A 20,605-nucleotide genomic window follows, 5' to 3' on the forward strand; every position below is an offset into this window, starting at 1 on the left:
CGACACTCCAAGTCCTTCTAGCAACTAGGACCAACGTCTTGTAGGACTTGAAACAAAAGTTGTATGTTGGGGTGAGACACTTCTTAGTAAGGTGGAAAATATTACATCAGTGTGTAACAATACGTATTCAAACTAGTAGAAAGCAGTTACCTATATAACATATTCTCAATACTGTAATATAGGAGATTTCCAGCAATAGATAATTAAGCATCGTTGCAAGCAAGAGTTCCCGAGGTTAGGGTAGGGTATAGGTCCATACACTGTACGATCCTTCCGCCCGATATTCAAACCTGTGACTTTGCCCATTTTAGTTTTTAAATCATGTATATGCATATTTAGAACGCCGTCCAACTTAGAAACCATAATAACAAATGCCAACACTACCCCTTGGCTCGGGTTGTGCAATTTACTATAGTTCGACTGAAATCACCTGGTCCATTAATCCACCAGTGGCACACTCCAATCCAGCCAACTATCTCGATACGCACACGGAAAATCAGATGTGTGGTTGCACTGTATCCAAAATATAGCAACAGAACCTCGCTTAAGCTTTTTAAGGCTTCATATAACGTTGAGCTTTTTAAGGCTCTCATATAACGGTGAGCTTTTTAAGGCTCTCATATAACGGTAAGCTTTTTAAGACTCTGATAGTAACAAGCTGCGGTTTCAAATATCATATATACAATTTATAATAAAATCAAATTAATTTGTTTCCAATTCATAAATCACTTGTACAGTTCCAGTATTTTCACAAACTCATTCATTCATACTGTGGTATAAACCGGCGCACACATTCTCGGTTTAACCCTTTTCACGTTCCAAGCTCGGTGTATAACCGACACTTGTTTTTTACATTTTCAGATAGTAAAATGAAACTCTAGTTCCCATAGTTCATATACGTATTTAAATAGATTCACATATTCCATTTCATATCATATGTCACATTCGTTTGGTCAAAAACAGTTATATAGTATATAACTCAAAAAATAACATTTAAATGGAAAACAAGGGGTTCAAGCATCTCTTACGTTAAGATTTAATACAAATAAATAAGTTTTGAAAAGTTTGGAAATCATACGCCAAAACCCTCATTTTTACCAAAACCGTAAAATCGGCATTTTTACCCGGTGAAATTTCGCAAATAGGCAGTCAATACATGCATATAAACATAAGCTAACTTTTTAGCGGTTTAGTTTTCTAAAGAGACTGATGTAAACAAATCCCCTTACCTTTTTCCGAATTCTGAGACACGAGCTACCCGGCTCCAAAACAACAAACCGAGTTCTCAAAACTTAAAAATTGAAGAACAATACTTTAACATAATCCTATTTACTACATATCTACTGAGCCAAAAACGAATTTAGACCCTCACCTCGATTTCGGGATAAAACCCAGAAGTCCTCAAAACAAAGATCCAATCTGCTATGATCGTAGAGTTTTTCCTCCTGATCCATGTGGTAATGTCGGATCGTGGGTTTGGGTGATGAACAGGGAAGGATCGAAGAGAGAGAGTTCGCCGGTTCTAGAGAGAGAGAGAGAGAGTTTTGAGTTTCTTAACCCTTAAGCAACCAAAAATGATATTTATAGACCCCTTGACCCGGTAAAATTCGTCGACGAATGGTGCCTTCGTCGACAAGCCATAGAAGGCTCTTCGTCGATGAACCTCTTCCTTCGTCGACGAACCTTTGTCCGATATTTTTCTTGTCGGTTGGGATCTCTTTGTCACCGAGGCTCTGCATTTCGACGACGAAGCGTAGAAGGGCCTTCATCGACGAGAACCTTGGCTTTGTCGACTAAGCTTGTGAAAGTTACCTTTTTACCCTTTTTTGATTTATTTTCCTTATTTTATGGGTTCAGGTCTGTACAATCTCCCCTCCTTATAAAAATTTCGTCCTCGAAATTTTTTAACCGTTTCTAAGCATAACCTTACCTTATAACTAAGTTCTACAGAAGAGTTGGCAGCCACCCACATAGCGGCTCCGGCCCAAGTTTATTACATACCCTCATATATGACGGAGGAATATCGTGGTTACAATGTGATGCTTCGGGAGATTACAATATATACAAAACTCTCCCGAAGACCATATCTAAAATAAGCTGAACTACCTATTCTACCATACATTTATACATTCTTACTGACCTGTCTAACCCTAACTATTTCCAAATAACTGAGGGTACTTTTGGCAGATCTCTGACTCTAATTCTCATGAAGCTTCTTCCACTGCATGATTACGCCATAGTACCTTCACCAACGGTATTTCCTTAGTCTGTAACTGCTGTACCTTCTGATCTAATATTTGTATCGGAACCTCTTTGTATGCTAATGCATCACTGATCTTAGAGGCTCGTAGCTTAACACGTGTGAAGGATCTGACACGTACTTCCTCAACACTGATACGTGAAACACGTTGTGAACTCTGGATAGTGCTGGGGTAAGGCCACTCGATAAGCAATCGGACCTACCCTTTTCAAGATCTTGAATGGCCCAATGTACCGAGGGCTTAGTTTCCCCTTCTTCCCCCAACCTCATCACCCCTTTTATCGGGCGACCTTCAAGAATACCATATCTCCTGTCTCGAACTCTTGCTCTCGTCAGCGAGTATCTGCATAACTCTTCTGCTGACTCTGAGTTGCCTTAATTCTCTCTCTAATCAGCTCGACCTTTGCAGAGGCCTGCTGAATCAATTCCGGTCCAAGTATCTACCACTCGCCTACTTGATCCTAGTACAACGGAGATCGACACCGATGACCATACAATGCCTCATTTGGTGCCATCTCTATACTGGTCTGGTAGCTATTATTATATGCAAGTTCTACAAGCGGTAGATACCGTATCCAAATGTACCTAAAATCTAGTACGCATGCCTGTAGCATATCTTCTAACGTCTGAATAGTCCTTTCAGACTGTCCATCTGTTTGCGGGTGAAATGGCGTACTAAAAGTAAGTTATGATCACAAGGTATCCTGTAGATTTTTCAGAATCGAGAAGTAAAGCGTGGGTCTCGATTTGAAACGATAAAAACCGGAATACCATGGAGTCGTACAATCTCTTGCACATATAGCTCTGCCAGCCTATTCGGAGGATAGCTGACTCTGATTAGAATGAATTGTGCAGTCTTCGTCAGCCGATCAACTTCAACCCATATAGCATTCTGCCCATGCACCGTCGTAAGTAATCTCGATATGAAATCCATCGAGATATGCTCCCATTTTCACTTGGGAATGTTAAGTGGCTGAAGGGGTCCTACTGGCCTCTGGTGCTCTGTCTTGACTTGTTGACATGTCAGGCACTACTCTATGAAACGGGCAATCTCTCTTTTTATGTTTGACTACCAGAAAGATTCCCTAAGGTTTCGGTACATCTTTGTACTTCTAAGATGTACGGTATAGAGCGAACGGTGTGCCTCCTCCAGAATGACCTGTTTAATCTCGGCGTCATTCGGTACACAAACCCTGCTGTGGAATCTTAATATCCCATCACCTGAGATATTGAAGTCTGGATTTAAACCACTCTGTACCCCTTCCATAACTTCTACCAGCTCTTTGTTCTCCTTTTGAGCTGTTCTGATCCTCTCTTGTAATGTCGGCTATACCACCAAGCTAGCAAGAAGAGTCTGGTGATTTCCTTCCACAACCTCAAAGCCCAACCTTTCTAGGTCCATACAGATCTGGTGCTGAACTCCCACTGCTGAGGCTGACGCATCAATTGATTTTCGACTTAGAGCATCAATTACCACATTTGCTTTTCCTGGGTGATAGCCAATGGTGCAGTCGTAGTCCTTTATCAACTCTAGCCATCTACGGTGCCTCATGTTCAGCTCCTTTTGGGTGAAAATGTACTTAAGACTTTTATGGTCGGTAAAAATCTTGCACCTTTCACCTTACAGGTAGTGCCTTCAGATTTTCAATGCAAACACTACCGTTGCTAATTCCATATCATGTGTTGCGTAGTTCTTCTCGTACTCTTTGAGTTGACGAGAAGTATAAGCAATCACTCTTCCATGTGCATTAGAACACTCCAGAGTTCTTTTTTAGAGGCGTCACTGAAGATAACAAATTCACCATCCTCAAATGCAATGGTTAGAACTGGAGCAGAAACCAATCACTGTTTTAGCTCCTGGAAACTCAGCTCGCACTCATCCGTCCAATCATACTTCACATTCTTTCTCGTGAGTCGCGTCAATGGACCTGCTAAACTGGAGAACCCTTCTACGAACTGTCGGTAGTATCCTGCAAGACCCATAAAACTTCTGACCTCCTGAACATTCTTCGGTCTCGCCCAGTCCACTACCACTTTTATTTTACTCGGATCCATTGATACCCCTTCTTTGGACACTACATGCCCTAGAAACGCAATTTGTTCCAGCCCGAACTCGTATTTCTTTAGTTTAGCATATAGTACCAATCTCAGATGAACTTCATGTTCTGCAGCATTCTTGGAATACACTAGGATGTCATCTATAAATACCACGACGAATTGGTCTAAGTATTCGTGAAAGACCTTGTTCATCAGATCCATAAATGCCACAGGTGCATTAGTCAAACCGAAAGGCATGACCATAAATTCGTAATGGCCATACCGAGTTTGAAATGCTGTCTTCGGTACGCCCTCCACTTTCACCTTCAACTGGTGATACCCACATCGTAGATCGATCTTAGAGAAAATCTGTGTGTCCTGTAGCTGGTCAAACATATCATCAATCATGGGTAGCGAGTATCTGTTCTTTACCGTCACCTTGTTAAGCTCTCTGTAGTCGATGCACATTCTCATCAACCCACCATTTTTCTTTACAAATAACATCGATGCTTCCCAAGGCGAAACACTCGGTCGAATATACCCCTTGTCTAGTAGCTCCTGTAGCTGCTCCTTCTACTATCTCAATTCTGCTGGAGCCATACGATATGGAGCTTTCGATATTGGCGCCGTACCTGGAACCAACTTTATAACAAACTCCACCTCACGATCTGGAGGTAATCCCGGCAAGTCCTCTGGAAACACGTCTGGGAACTCGCACACTACAGGAATTCCCTCCAGTTTACGTTCTTCTTCCGACGTGTCTTCACAAACCCCAGGTACCCTTGGCATCCCTCTAGGAGTAATCTGCTAACTTGCATAGCTGAAATGATCCGTGGTGCTGAACGCACACACAATCCTAAGAACTTGAATTCTAGCACCCTTGGCGGTCTAAACACCACCTCTCTCCTGTGGCAATCGATACTGGCATAATTGGCAGATAACCAGTCCATCCTTAAGATGACATCGAAGCCATGCATGTCAAATACTATAAGACTGACTGGTAGTACCCTCTCCTGAATTCCTACTGGAAGGTCACAGACTACTTTACTACATACGACTACAGACGACCCAGATGGCGTAGCCACTACTAGTTCATGATCTAGCTGTTGAACCTCTAACCCACATAGTTTAACGAATCCTCGTGAATAAAGGAATGCGTTGCCCCTGAATCGAATAATATAACAGCTTTATGAGAAAGCATGTAAATGGTACCTGTGACCACATCACTAGCATTCTCTGCGTCGCCTGGAGTCAGGGAATACACCCTAGCCTGGGCTGTACCTCCTTGTTGACCACCACGTTGCGACTGCATACCTCCCTTGTATGGCTGTTGTGGGGCTCCGCTGTTCCCCTGCATTCGACAATCTTTCGTCTGATGTCCCTGCTTACCACACTGCAAACAAGCCCTTGTAGTCCTCCAACATTGCCCAGAGTGCCCCTTACCACACATAGGGCAACCACAATAGGATGCGGTGCTTTGAGATGTACCACTACTGTTCTTTTTCCAGTTGCCCTGTCTTGCACCAGAAGAAGACTGGGAGGCACTGGCCTCTTTTTCGGTACCTGAACCTCTGCGTCCTCCGGCAGACTCTCCTCTGCTACAGTGGCTTTGTCTACCTGTGTAGCAAAATCCTGCAATTGCAAAATTGTTGTCTGTCTCCGGATCTCCTTCTTTAGACCCCTCTAAAACTTCCAGGCTTTCATTACCTCGTCTGGTATCATGAATGGAGCAAATCGGAATAGCTCCTAGAATCTGGCAGGGTATTGCTACATTGCCAGCGACTCCTGTTTCAGATTCATGAATTCCTCCATTTTCGCGTTTCTGATCGTGGCCGGAAAGTAGCCATTAAAGAATAATTCTCTGAAGCGGGTCCACGTCATTGCAACTTGTATCGGTCGATGCTCCTCCATTTTCTTTACCGACACCCACCATCTCTCCGCCTCCCCTGACAACTTGAGCGTAGTAGCAAATGTCACTTTCTGCTTTTCTGTGCAGTTCAGAACATCCAGGATCTTCTTGATCTCCTGGATCTAATTCTCCGCTCGAATAAGATATGCACTTCCAATGAAAACTGAAGACTTCAACCTAGTGAACTGGTCAATGGAGCATCCCATCTCAGCTGTGGGACAGTCCTGCCCCCTATTCGTTTGCACCACCTCAGCCATAAGCTGCTGTGCGAAATCCCGCAATACACTCGTAGAGTCACTTCCAGCCTCATGGCCGGCTCTCTCGCTACTACTGACTCCCACGTTGGCAGTATTATCTCTGGACTCCATCCTGAAGAAGTAATTAAGAACATCGATTAGAAGCTTAATAACCTAATTACCAGCTAATACTACAATATTATAGACTCAGTTCCCTAATCCACATTCCTAATACTGACGTACTCCAATAATTTATCATTCCCATTTTAACTCAAGTTCCGCCCTTCCATTGGGAAACAAAACCGTCAATGGATTGCCGTGATTTTCTGAACCTTTCGATTGATCCAGAAAAACACAGAAGTCTATTAATGAATTTCTGTCTCTAGGTATACAAGCAAAACTCAATTGTCTTATCCCAATCCTAAACTCTGGTATAGTTTAATCTACAGAATCTAGCAACCTAAGTTCTGAGCATTTCCATAACCAGGCAGTGTGAACCATATCACACCTCCGGCTGGTTAAGGCTCTAATACCAACTGTAACGCCCCGACCTTTTATACGGCCCCGGAGTGCTACCACCCTTGTATAATACACCTTTCTCTAAATGAACATACATATACCACCCGTCCTTAATAGGGACACACGGGTGTTTCATACTAATATCTAATCTCATTGCATAGTGGAAAACATAAACATTTATATGGAATCTAATAGACAAAACCAGAGTTTCTAACTGTATCCTCAAATACATACGATTGTACTTAATTCATAACATATTCTTACAATCTCCAAAAGATATTCTGAACTGAGTCTATTACATGTGCAAACACTTACGTAAGCTAAAAACAAAACGACACTCCAAGTCCCTCTAGCAACTAGGATTGATGTCCTGTAGGACCTAAAACAAAGGTTGTATGTTGGGGTGAGACACTTCTCAGTAAGGTGGGAAATATTACATCAGTGTGTGACAATACGTATTCAAACTAGTAGAAAGCAGTTACCTATATAGCATATTCTCAATACTGTAATATATGACATATATATATATATATATATATATATATTTCTAGCAATAGATAATTAGGCATCATTTCAAGTGAGAGTTCTAGAGGTTAGGGTAGGGTACAGGCTCATAAACTGTACAATCCCTCCGCCTGGTACTCAAACCTGTGACTTTTCCCATTTTAGTTTTTAAATCATGTATATGCATATTTAGAACAACGTCCAACTTAGAAACCATAATAACAAATGCCAACACTACCCCTTGGCTCGGGTTGTGTGATTTACTATAGTCCGACTGAAACCACCTGGTCCATTGATCCACTAGTGGCACACTCCAAACCAGCCAACTATCTTGATACCCACATGGAAAATCAGATGTATGGTTGCACTGTATCCAGAATATAGCAACGGAACTGCACTTAAGCTTTTTAAGGCTCTCATATAATGGTGAGCTTTTTAAGGCTCTTATATAACGGTGAGCTTTTTAAGGCTCTCATAGTAACAAGCTACGGTTTCAATATCATATATATAATTTATAATAAAACTAAATTAACTTGTTTCTAATTCATAAATCACCTGTACAGTTCTAGTATTTTCACAAACTCATTCATTCATACTGTGGTATAAACTGGCGCACACATTCTCGGTTTAACCCTTTTCACATACAAAGCTCAGTATATAACTGACACCTGTTTTCCACATTTTCAGATAGCAAAATGGAACTCTAGTTCTCATAGTTCATATACGTATTTAAACAGATTCACATATTCTATTTCATATCATATGTCACACTCGTTTAGTCAAAAACCGTTATATAGTATATAACTCGAAAAATAACATTTAAATGGAAAACAAGGGGTTTAAGCATTTCCTATGTTAAGATTTAATACAAATAAAGAAGTTTTGAAAAGTTTGGAGATCATATGCTAAAACCCTCATTTTTACCAAAACCGTAAAATCGTAAAACTGACATTTTAACACGGTAAAACTTCGCAAATAAGCAGTCAATACATGCATATAAACATAAACTAACTAAGAGACTGATGTAAACAAATCCCCTTACCATTTTTCAAATTCTGAAACACAAGTTACCCGACTGCAAAACAACGAACCAAGTTCTCAAAACCTAAAAACCGAAAAACAATACTTTAACATAATCCTATTTACTACAGATCTACCGAACCAAAAACGAACTTAGACCCTCACCTCGATTTCGGGATAAAACCTGTAAGTCCTCAAAACAAAGATCCAATCCGCTATAATCATAGAGGTTTTCCCCCTAATCCACGTGGTAACGTCGGATCATGGATTCGGGTGATGAACAGCGAAGGATCGAAGAGAGAGAGTTCACCGATTCTAGAGAGAGAGAGAGAGTTTTGAGTTTCTTAACCCTTAAGCAACAAAAAATGATATTTATAGACCCCTTGACTTGGTCAAATTCTTCGATGAATGGCGCCTTCGTCGACGAACCTCTTCCTTCGCCGACGAACTTTTGTCCGATATTTTTCCTGTTGGTCGGGATGTCTTTGTTGCCGAGGTTCTTAATTTTGGCAACAAAGCGCAGAAGGGCCTTTGTTGACGAGAACCTTGGCTTCGTCGACGAAGCTTGCCAAAATTACCTTTTTATCCTTTTCTGATTTATTTTCCTTATTTTATGGGTTCGGATCTCTACGACGAAGCCTGCCAAAATTACCTTTTTATCCTTTTCTGATTTATTTTCCTTATTTTATGGGTTCGGGTCTCTACATCCTAGGCCTCTTCACCTTGTGCTCTTTGTAAATATATATTTTTTTGATAATAACTAAAAATGTACGTGATGGAGGATAAGGCATCCTCAGCAAAAATAAAAATTTATTTTTAATAGCGATGCCTTTCAATCCCTTTGAAGATTGGACTGCGATAACCCCAAAACCCTCGAAGGAATGTGTGCAGAAAGAAGCAAGAAAAATTACTTTCTCCCAAAGAAAAAATCAGAGAAGTCTTTGATCCTTGAAATTTCTCATATTCCTCTCGAGCCATAGAGTGCAAAAGGTAGCAATCCATTAACCCTTACCACTTCTACTCTTCCCAAAGCCCTGAAATCTCACCCAAAAAATGAAAAAAAACATACACACTTTGTGGGGTGACCTGTGCCTCACCACAATAAGAGAAAAAAGTCTTCCAAATGTACCTCACCGCCCAACATGAAGAAAAAGATGAGCGGTATTCTCATTTGACTGGAAGCAAAGCATACAAACATCTGGGTTAAGTACCTAATAAGGTCTTCTTATCTCTAGAAAGTCAGTCACACTGATCCCGTTGAGAACTAGAGTCCAGAATAAAGCGGGAATCTAAAAAGAACTTTTGCTTGCTAAACAAATTCATTCAATTGGAAAAGGGCTAAGAATCGAAGGTTTTAGAAGATGAGTAAAGAAAGACTTAAGAGGAGGAAGACCCTAAACATTCCCTAATCCAAAGCCGGGTACCTCCCACACATGGCAGGAACAAAAGAATCCAGTACACCTAGTAAGGAAGTAGCTCATCAACCTCTCTTTTGTTGACACTCCCAGAGAAATGGAAGTCTCATGAAACAGCGCCACCCCCACCCAAAACAAAAAAGAAAAAGCTGAAATAGGTGCGTTGTAAACAATAGATAGTCTAAAAATCCGAGTTTAATGATAACTGAGTGTTTTAATATCATTAATTTCATTATCTTATCCCTTCAAGGTTGATCAAAATTTTCATCAACACTGAAATTGGGAATCCCATCCAAATCTGCAGTTGAATTTTCCAATGTAAAAGAAACATCCTCCGAACAGGAATCCTAATTGTAACCATACTGAGCTCCAATTTCATATAGTAGTAACCATTATTGCATCCACGGTCACTATCAAATTCACTCTGCTCTTTAGACACATCAACCCAACCAATTCATAGCTTCCTCTAAATCCACACGTACCACACTTATCCCTAGCACCACTCCCTGTATCATTTTGGCTCTCCACAAGTGTAAAACTCTCGTCATTTTTCTTCTTAAGAACCTTTCCCTTGTGCAATTTTGTATAAAGCTTTTGTTCTTCAAAATTTTGCGCATTTTCCACAGGTGTTTCTGCCAACTCTCTGGGGTTTTTCCACCAGTCCTGTGCCCCTGCTCCCTGTCAACGGAACAGCAAACAGCAAACAGCAAAGCAAAGGATTTCTTTCCTTACTTCAGCCCACATTTACTTCCTTGTATTTCAATTCATTATTTTGTACAGTTAGCATATATTTAGTTTACATGTATATGGCTTGACAGATTATAGTTTACTTGTATAGGGCTAGAATCATGCTAGACCTTATTTACTTTCCATGTATAGCATTCTTGTGAAGTCTATATATAATATACTGAACCCAAGGCCAATTCATTCAGCCATTCACTTAATATTTGACATGGTATCAGAGCCAGCCGACTGCTAGGGTTTTTTTTTGTCCTTCGATTTTTTGTCTTCTCGGTTTTGTGGCTGTTGGGGTTTTGTTTTCTCTTCTGGAATTTTTTCTTTGTTCTTTCGGTGCTTCTGTGGCTGCATGGCTGTCGGCACAGCATGCTTCTGAGTTGCCATTTATTCCTCCAGTTTATGTCCTTGTGATTCTCGGCAAGCAGGCAACAGTTTTCTGTTGCTGTTTGTGACTTTCGGCAAGCAGGCATAGCAGGTTTCTGGTTTGCCACTCATTTCTCCAGTTTCTGTTGCTGTTTGTGACTCTCGGCAAGCAGGCTTGAAACTTTCGGCAAGCAGGCATAGCAGGTTTCTGTTTTGCCACTTATTTCTCCAGTTTCTGTTGCTGTTTGTGACTCTCGGCAAGCAGGCTACAACTTTCTGTTGCTGTTTCTGGCACTTATCTTCTCAGCACAACAGGTTTTTGGTTTAAGATTTAATTTTCAGTGCAGTTTTTTGGTTCAAGATTTAATTTTTTAGTGCAGGGAGGTTGTTCTTGATTTTTTCTTTGTACTTGCGTTGTTTATTTTGGGTTTCTAGATTTTCTGGTGGTCTGTTTCTTTCGGGACAGTCTGTTTCTTTGGGGATTCTCGATTTTCTTCATTATTTAGCATGGGCTCCGCACTTGTGTGTGTTTAGTTTACGGGCAACAATTATTCTACATGGGCTTTTCAGTTTGAACTTTTCCTGAAGGGAAAAGATCTTTGGGGTCATATTGATGGCATGGATTGTGCACCCAATCCTGATAAATCCAAGGAGTCCGCAACTTGTCCTTCATGGGCTGTGCTTGATGCTCGGATTATGTCTTGGCTTCTTAGTTCAGTTGAGCCACATATTGTCCCCAACTTGCGACCTTATCGCATAGCTCAATCCATGTGGACTTATTTAAAAACAGTATATCATCAAGATAATGGTGCCCGTCGTTTTTAGTTAGAGCATGCGATTGCCATGTTTCAACATGACAATCGTTCCATCCAAGACTATTATTTGGGGTTTTTGACTCTTTGGAATAAATATTCTGATTTGGTTACTGCGGATGTTCTTGTGGCTTCTCTTCCCTTTATTCAATGTCTTCATGAGACTAGTCGTGGTGATCAGTTTCTCATGAAACATCGGCCCGAGTATGAATTTGTTCGCTCTTCTCTGCTAAATCGCTCTCCTGTTCCTGCTCTGGATGTTTGTTTTGGTGGGTTACTTTGTGAAGAAGAACAACTTAGTACTCAAGTTACTCTGGCACAATCTCATGGTAGTTTTGGGTCTGACCTTGTGGCTAATGTTGCTCAACAACGAGTACTGTTTGCGCATTCTAGCACTTAGCAGTGATTTTGCTGCAAAGAATCTGGACATATCGTTGCTAATTGTTCTAAGAAATTCTACTCTTATTGCAAGAAGGGTCACATTATCAAAGAATGTTGTATCCACCCGAAAAATCATCAAGCCCAAGCATTTCAGGCTTCTGTTATTGTACCCCCCACAGTGACGTTTGCAGCTCTTGGCTCTTCTTCAGGTGATGTCGCTGTTCTTGCACCTCCTCCAGCAAATTACTGCACACCCGAATGGGTGCAACAGATTCTAATTCGACATTATCAGCAATAGGGCTCTAAGGTAACAATTTTACTAATCTCTGGTATGTGGACTCGGGTGCCTCGAATCACTTGACGAATAATCTCACTACCTTGTGTCATGTTTGACCCTACACTGGTCAATCTGCTATTCAGACTGCCAATGGCAGTTCTTTGCCAATAGCTGCTGTCGAGGATGCCTCTTCTAAGTTCACTAGTGTGTTTCTTGCTCCTCAGCTTTCCACGAATCTTATTTTTGTTGGTCAATTAGTTGATAACAATTGTGTTGTTAATTTTTCTGGTAATGGTTGTGTTGTGTAGGACTAGGTAACGGGGAGCCGATCGCGAAGGGACCTAAAGTGGGGCGCTTGTTTCCACTACTTTTGCATGTTTCAGCACGTTCTCTAGTTTCTTCTATTAAGTCTTTTGCTTGTAATAATGTTTCGAATGGTAGTATGGTGTGGCATCGTTGTTTAGGCCATCCAATACTCAAATCTTATCTCATGTATTGAACTCTAGTTTACTTGGTAATAAAGAACATTCTTCTTTATCTCTTGAGTGTGCCTCTTGCAAACTGGGTAAAAGCAAAACTCTTCCCTTCCCTTTGCATGCTAGTAGAGCTTCTCAGTGTTTTGAGCTTATCCGTAGTGATGTTTGGGGACCTTCCGCGGCTAGTTCACATAAAAAATTTAAATACTATGTGACTTTCATTGAGGATCATAGTAGATTTACTTGGGTCTACTTTCTTTGCTCTAAATTTGAGGTTTTTCGCACTTTAACCGAGTTTTTAGCATATGTTGACAATCAATTTTCTGCTTCTATTAAGACATTACACGCATATTCTGGGGGTGAATATGTGTCTACTGAGTTTCAGGCATTTTTGGCTTCTAAAGGCATTATTCATCAACGTTTGTGTCCTGCTACTACCCAACAAAATGAAGTAGCCAAACGGAAAAATCGTCATCTCCTAGATGTGGTCCGTACTCTCTTGTTGGAATCCTTTGCTCCATCCTTGTTCTGGGTCGAGGCTTTGGAAAACTGCTACTTACTTGATTAATCATTTACCTTCTCAAGTCCTACTCATGGAGTCTCCCTATTTTTGCTTATTTGGTAAGCATCCTAGTTACAATAACCTCTGTACCTTTGGTTGTGTATGTTTTGTTCTTTTACCTCCTCATGAGCGACATAAATTATCTGCTCAAACTGTTCGATGTGCATTCTTGGGATACAATGTGTGTAAAAAGGGATTTGTTTGCTATGATCCTACATTACATCGTACACGCACTTTTAGGAATGTTATTTTCTTTGAAAATCAACATTTCTTTCCTATGTCCTCTGTACCCTTCTCTCTTACTGTGATTCTCCCCTCCTTTGAGGAGCAGTTCTCGGATCTTCATCCAGTTAGTTCTCGTTTTAAACCAGGTATTGTGTATACGCGGCGCCCCTGCCCATAGTCTCTTCTGGTAGCTCATCCGATATCTAATCCTACCATGCTTCAGATTCAGTTAGTTGCAGCACCTCCAGAGCCTTTGGTACGTCGCTCTTATCGAGTGTCTGTACCCCCGGACAGGTATGGGTTTCCCTCTTCAAGTTCTAGTAACTTTGTTTCAGCTTTTACTGTTGCATTGTCCAATTTAGATATTCCCACTTCCTACTCACACGTTGCCAAGCATGATTGTTGGCGACAAGCTATGCAGGAAGAAATTGCCGCTCTAGAAGCCAATCACACCTAGGACATTGAGCCTTGTCCTCCCAGCATTGTTCCTCTGGGTTGTAAATGGGTTTACTCAGTCAAGGTCCGATCTGATGAAAGTCTGGATCGTTACAAAGCTCGCCTTGTTGCACTTGGGAATAATCAGGAATATGGTGTCAATTATGAAGAGACCTTTGCTCTTGTGGCTAAGATGACTACTGTTCATACGATTCTGGCTATTGCTGCTTCCAGTGAGTGGCCACTGCATCAGATGGATGTCAAGAATGCTTTTCTTCATGGGGATCTTAAAGAGTGTATTTATATGAAGCCAGCCTCGGGCTTGTTTCCTTCTCCGACTTCACATGTGTGTAAGCTTCGTCGTTCTTTTTATGGTCTGAAACAAGCTTTGAGGGCTTGGTTTGATAAATTCCGCACCACTTTATTACAATTTTCATTCAAGTAGAGTAAGTACGACACTTCATTGTTTCTTTGGAAATCAGACATGGTATTGTTGTTCTTTTAGTTAATGTTGATGATATTGTGATTACTGGTTCCGATTCTGCTTTACTTGCTCAGCTCAAGACTCATCTCTCAGAGTCCTTTCATATCAAAATTTTTGGGTCTCTCACATATTTTCTTGGTCTTGAGGTGAATCGTAGTCCCTCAGGTATTTCACTCAATCAACATAAGTATGCTAGTGACTTGGTGGCCACAGCTGGCCTTGAGAAGAGCACTTCTGTTGATACTCCCACGGAATTAAATGTCAAGCTTCGCAAAGAGGAGGGTGATTTACTTGTTGATCCCAGTTTAAACTGGAAGTTGGTGGGTAGTCTTGTCTATCTCACCATTACTAGACTACACATTTCTTTTGCTGTACAGCAAGTCGGCCAATTTCTTCAGACTTCTTGTCATCTTCATTTGGCTGCTGTCCGTAGGATCATATGCTATGTTCAGGGCACTCCTGCCCATGGTTTATTCTTTCCTGCAGGAAATTCTACTCGCCTTGCTGCTTACAGCGATGCTGATTGGGCTGGCTGTGCGGATACACGTCGCCCCATCACTGGTTGGTGTGTGTTCTTAGGTGATGCATTGATCTCTTGGAAGAGTAAGAAGCAAGACAGAGTTTCTAAGTCATCGACGGAATCTGAATATCGGGCGATGTCTCATGCTTGTTCTGAAATTATTTGGCTTCGAGGCTTGCTTGCTGAGCTAGATTTTTCTGAGACCAATCCTACACCTCTACATGTCGATAATATGAATGCTATCCAGATCACGACCAATCCTGTCTATCATGAGCGCACGAAGCATATTGAAGTCGATTGTTACTATATCCGTGAAGCATTTGAAGCTTGTGTTATTACTCTTCCACACATTTCCACTGAATTACAAATTGCGGATATCTTCACCAAGGCTCTCACTCATCATTGCTTCTTAAGTAGCAAATTGATGCTTGTTTATCAACCCGCATCAATTAAAGTGGGGCTGTCAATGGAACAGCAAATAGAAAAGCAAAGGATTTCTTTCCTTACTTCAGCCCACATTTATTTCCTTATATTTCAATTCATTATTTTGTATAGTTAGCATATATTTAGTTTACATGTATAGGGCTTGAATCATGCTAGACCTTATTTACTTTCCATGTATAGCATTCTTGTAAAGTCTATATATAATATACAGAACTCAAGGCCAATTCATTTGGCCATTCACAAAATATTTGACACTCCCTACATGGACACAAGTCTTGTGACCTCATGATGAAAATTTGGACTAGTCATGTTTGTATGGGTTTGACTGAAACTTTCCTTTGCTGTCACCTGAGCCGCACACTTTCCCCTTCTTGCCATACACCAGAGGAAAGCTTCGCTTCCTACCAAATTTACTTTCTTTGAACTTCCATAGGACCCTAAATATTAGACCTCTTCCAACCCCATGATTGTATCCTCTGCCAACATGAACTTTGGACTCATTTTACAGTTTCAAACTTCCAATTTTCTGAATTAATCAAAGAAATAATGGCATTTTTCTGGTGCAGGCAACACTGAAATATATGAGGACTTTTTTATGGGATCTGTCCATGTTAAAGATGTTGCTGAAGCACACATTTTGTTGTATGAAAACTCGGCGGCAGCTGGTAGGCACTTGTGTGTTGAAGCTATAGCCCATTTTGGTGACTTTGCAGCGAAGGTTGCTGAACTTTACCCTGAATACAAGGTGCCCAGGTATTGTATTCAACTTTCCATGCTTGAAAATGCATCTAGAACAGGAGCCACGTAATTGTCCCTGGCTAGCTATCTTAATTTCACCTCTCAACCCAAAATATTGCTTGGCAGTCCATGGATTCAACACATTTGGGGCAAATCTATGGTTCTAAATTTGAAATTTCCGATTGGTCACTGATCGAGTGAATGACCTTTAATACTTGTAAAATTTGTAAAATGTTGAATGTTTAAACTTCTACCTCCAGAGTATGGGACGGTTGAAACTGCTCCTTATGATAGATGCCTGTGCCCTCCTACCACCACATACATATTTTTTTTTTGTTATTGCTTGATAAGTTCAACTAATGTTGACGAGTTCTTTGTGTTAATTAGTGGCATGGTATAGATTGTATGAAACTGAGTAATAATTGTTAAAGCTTGATATACATTGTTGGCCCACAAGCTAATATTTTAATCTTTTAGGAAAAGTGGTGATTTAACATGATATCAGAGCTGGTTACCAGAAGGTCCTTGGTTTTATTCTTGTTGCCCACGTTTATTCTGTGGTGTTTAAAAAAAAAAAAAAAATTATTATGTTCTTATGTATGTTTATCTCTCCACATGCTGTCAGGCTGCATGTGCGGGGGAATGTTAAAGCTTGATATGCATTGTTAGCCCACAACCTAGCAAAAGCTTTTAGGTAAAGTGGTAATCTAACAATATTATATTTATTTGTGGGTGCTATCTGGGTGCTCTTTGCCTGTGATGTTTTTAGAATCCACCCCCACAGTCCCTCACCCGCTGCGATTATATGCTTTGTTCACTTACTATGTCTAGGAAACCAAGTGTTTTGTTTTGGTTATCAAACTATATGAAAATCATATTTTGTATTGTGCAATAGTATAATGAAAGGGCAGAAAATTTTATTCTATTTGAAAAATTTTCCATTGTTAATTAGCTTTCAATTCATCCTTGGAAACATGCGGAATGATATATCAACTTTTTTGAGTATGGTCTGTTTTTAGAAAGTTACATAGAATAATTCTAAAAAAGATGCTTATGCAAGTCCTTTTCTTGACATTTGGATACGGAAAGCAATTTTCAAAATGATACATGATACAAATGCATCCATATTTGGTCTTTAATCTTTGCACAACATTAGAACCTTGTGGTGCAAATCATAGTACCTGGATTGCGGTGCATTACAAGTCATGGTATGGGTACAGGAATGCGGTATGCTACTTAAGAAGTATGCTCTTCTTTGGGGTGGGGGGGGGGGGGTGGGTGTGGGGTTGTTGGGCTTGACTGGTACCCCATTTTGGGTTATGGTATGCTTGAACCACTTATTTGGGTTGATTTTAGTCATTACACCTGATCGCAGTAAGTTTTGAACTATTTTGTTAGGGTTGAACATAGAATATAGAAAAAAAAATCGTATTATTCTTAATTAAATTATCCAAATTTTGAAGTGTACTCAAATTTTACTCTTTCTAAAGGAAAAAAGGGGATGGGGGATTCTTGGTCACTCAAGCAGACTCTCTCTGTCTCCCTCTTTGCCTATTTGAAAACCATCTATGATTGCACATTAGGAAATCCTTGCGGAGTCTCACCCAAAACTAGGAAACCCTGGAAGAGTCTTTATGTATCATTGTGCTGCCAGAAACCCTTGCAGTTTCTCACCCAGCAGCAGGAAACCTTCGCAGAGTCTCATAGGAAAACCTCACCTCTCACCTAGGAAGTCCTCTTCTCTCACCATAGAATGCTTCACAGCCATTTTCTCTCACAAATCTGGGTTGCCATTTGTGGTGATCAGGACCTCAACCCCCATTGATGGTACCCTCATGTGGCTTTGATACTAAATGTAATGGTCTTCGTCCAAGTCTGGTGAGATTATTGTTTGCTTTTGTCATGAAAAACAATGCTTTGGACGTGAAAAACTGTCCACAGTATCCAAACATGGGGATGAAAAATTTACTAAAATTTTTTTGAAGAAAGCAATCACCTTAAAACACATTATATGGAAGAAAGGTACAGCTATATTGTTGTTTTGCATATTTGAAGTAAATGAAGTTGTAAGTTTGGCAAGAATCCAAATGTGTGTTGGACACATCAGGATGGAGGTGCTGCGTTGATGGCTGTGTATCACCCACTTATTGATAGTGATAAATGTCTTGTGTGTTATAGCTTTTGACTATGCCATTTGGTGGGATTGGCTCTGGGTAACATTTATCTACAAAAGGTTGCTTGGGAAGATAATAGATATACATCAACAACATTCCTTTTTTTCTTTATTTTTTGTTTTTCTTGTCCTAGAGGGTTTTTTTTTTTAATGTCGTGAAAAAAGTTTCCATCTCCTATTTAAATTGTATCTACCTGGCTATAATTCCTAAGAACTGCCATTTACTTGAGTTCCCAAGTTAGTACTACTATTTGATGCTGTTGATTGTTAATTGAGCATTTGAGCCATTGATGCATGAGATGGCATCACAAGACTGCACTGGCCATACCATACCATTGTAACGTATAATGTCAATTTGTTTTTTTTTTTTTGGATAATGGAGGCATGCATGCTGGGACTGACAGTTCAGGGTTGGCTTTGCTTTATGATCTTAACCCAGAAATTGATTGAAAAGAAGCGCATGTTTCTGCACTTCTTCCCCAACATTATTCTACTGTTTGAGAAATGGTTGAGAGAACAGGCTTGGCATTGTGGAGTAGTGTATTAATCATCCTATCTTTAATTCAAATATTTTCCCCCCTTTTCTTGTTCCTTGATGCATTCGAGTTGTTTATCATCTTCTGGCCGTGCTGATTCACAGCTTCTGATAAATTGTTTGCCTTTGCTTCTAAATAATTATTTTGATTACTTGGTACATTTGGTACTCTATGTGATATTGTTTGAACTGGAAGCAACTCATTGTAGTCAACCTCTCAATAAGGGCCTGAACAATAATATGGTGATTGACGCTTTTGAGGATTAATCAATATATGTGCAATATGTTTTTCTTAGGTTGCCAAAGGATACCCAACCGGGGCTGTTAAGGGCGAAGAATGCATCTAAGAAGCTTATGGACTTGGGTCTACAATTCACTCCCCTGGAGCAAATTATCAAAGATGCTGTCGAGAGTTTGAAGAGCAGAGGTTATATTTGAATGGAATTTGCAGGTGTGACAAACTCTTCATCTTGGGGACCGGTTTTCCTGAAAAATTAAGAAATGGTAATGGCTTATATTATGATTAATAGTTTGTCAGTACTTTCCCATGAGACATGATTGAAACAAACTGATTCAAAAGGTTTTAGTGTGTAATCTCAAACATTGTAGTCTTTATTGAGTTTGTGTTATGTTCTATTGTCAATAAAAGGGGTTTGAAATTCAAAGAAAATTATTTTACAATGCAATTGCTAGCATGCAAATATTTGGTTGAGTAGTAATTCCACCCCACCCCTCGTTTCATTAGGCAATAAGTGGCCAATTTCAAAAATGATTTTAGGTTTAAAATTAAATTTGACTCCAAGAACATGGCTTACAAATTATGATTGTTGAGATTGAGTTGTAAATTAGTTGTGCACTATAAAATTTAATTTAATTTAAAGAGTTCATTGGCAAACTTTGAATCCAACCTTTTAATATTTTGTTTGGAAGTGGAACTAAAATTAAACAGAAGCAGAAGAGTCCAAGCCCAAAGAAACAATGGGGGATAGAAAAGCTTAGCCCTTTTAAGGACCTCTTTAGTCATGAAAAATTGTTTTTCTTTTAATTTTTTAAAATTTTGAATAATTATAAAAATGTTACTTTATATTTTTTGCCTTTTAAAGGAAATCTAAAAAATAATACAAAATATTTTCAATTTTTCATACAAATTTGGAAAATTTTAAAAAGAAGGTAACATTAATTTTTTTTTCTTATGATTTAAAAAAAAATTAAAACAGAAAAGTAAAATCATTTTTCTCAAGCAATCATGACCTTAGTTTCTCTTGAACCAAATTGGTTGAGAAACAGCTTTGAAGATTATATCATCTATCCAAAATAGAACCTCAAAATGTAAACCTAATCATTATTACATAAAAATGGACTAAGTATTGATGATGATGTCCTTGTCTTTGGTAGAAATTTAGAGGAACATTATAAACACCTTAAGCAGGTGACTGAGGTGTTCATAAGAGAAATAATGGTTCTTTTAGAAAGAAAACCATATGGACAAAATTTTAGATTGATTTATTGGGTTTAAAAATCCAAGGAAGTGGAGAGGAGCTC

At 39.7% G+C, this 20,605-nt stretch overlaps 1 protein-coding gene across 1 annotated transcript in view; it reads left to right on the forward strand.

Moving 5' to 3' along the window:
• Positions 1-19,749, forward strand: part of LOC131148539 (cinnamoyl-CoA reductase CAD2) — a 34,781-nt gene extending 15,032 nt beyond the window's left edge. The window contains exons 5-6 of the mRNA XM_058098292.1: positions 16,184-16,370; positions 19,360-19,749. Of these exons, the coding sequence (XP_057954275.1) occupies positions 16,184-16,370; positions 19,360-19,501 (329 nt within the window). The 3' untranslated portion in view covers positions 19,502-19,749. The remainder of the gene's footprint in view (positions 1-16,183; positions 16,371-19,359) is intronic.
• Positions 19,750-20,605: the final 856 nt, after the last annotated feature.

The sequence above is a fragment of the Malania oleifera genome, chromosome 2, assembly GCF_029873635.1.
Source record: "Malania oleifera isolate guangnan ecotype guangnan chromosome 2, ASM2987363v1, whole genome shotgun sequence".
NCBI classification, from domain to species: domain Eukaryota; kingdom Viridiplantae; phylum Streptophyta; class Magnoliopsida; order Santalales; family Ximeniaceae; genus Malania; species Malania oleifera.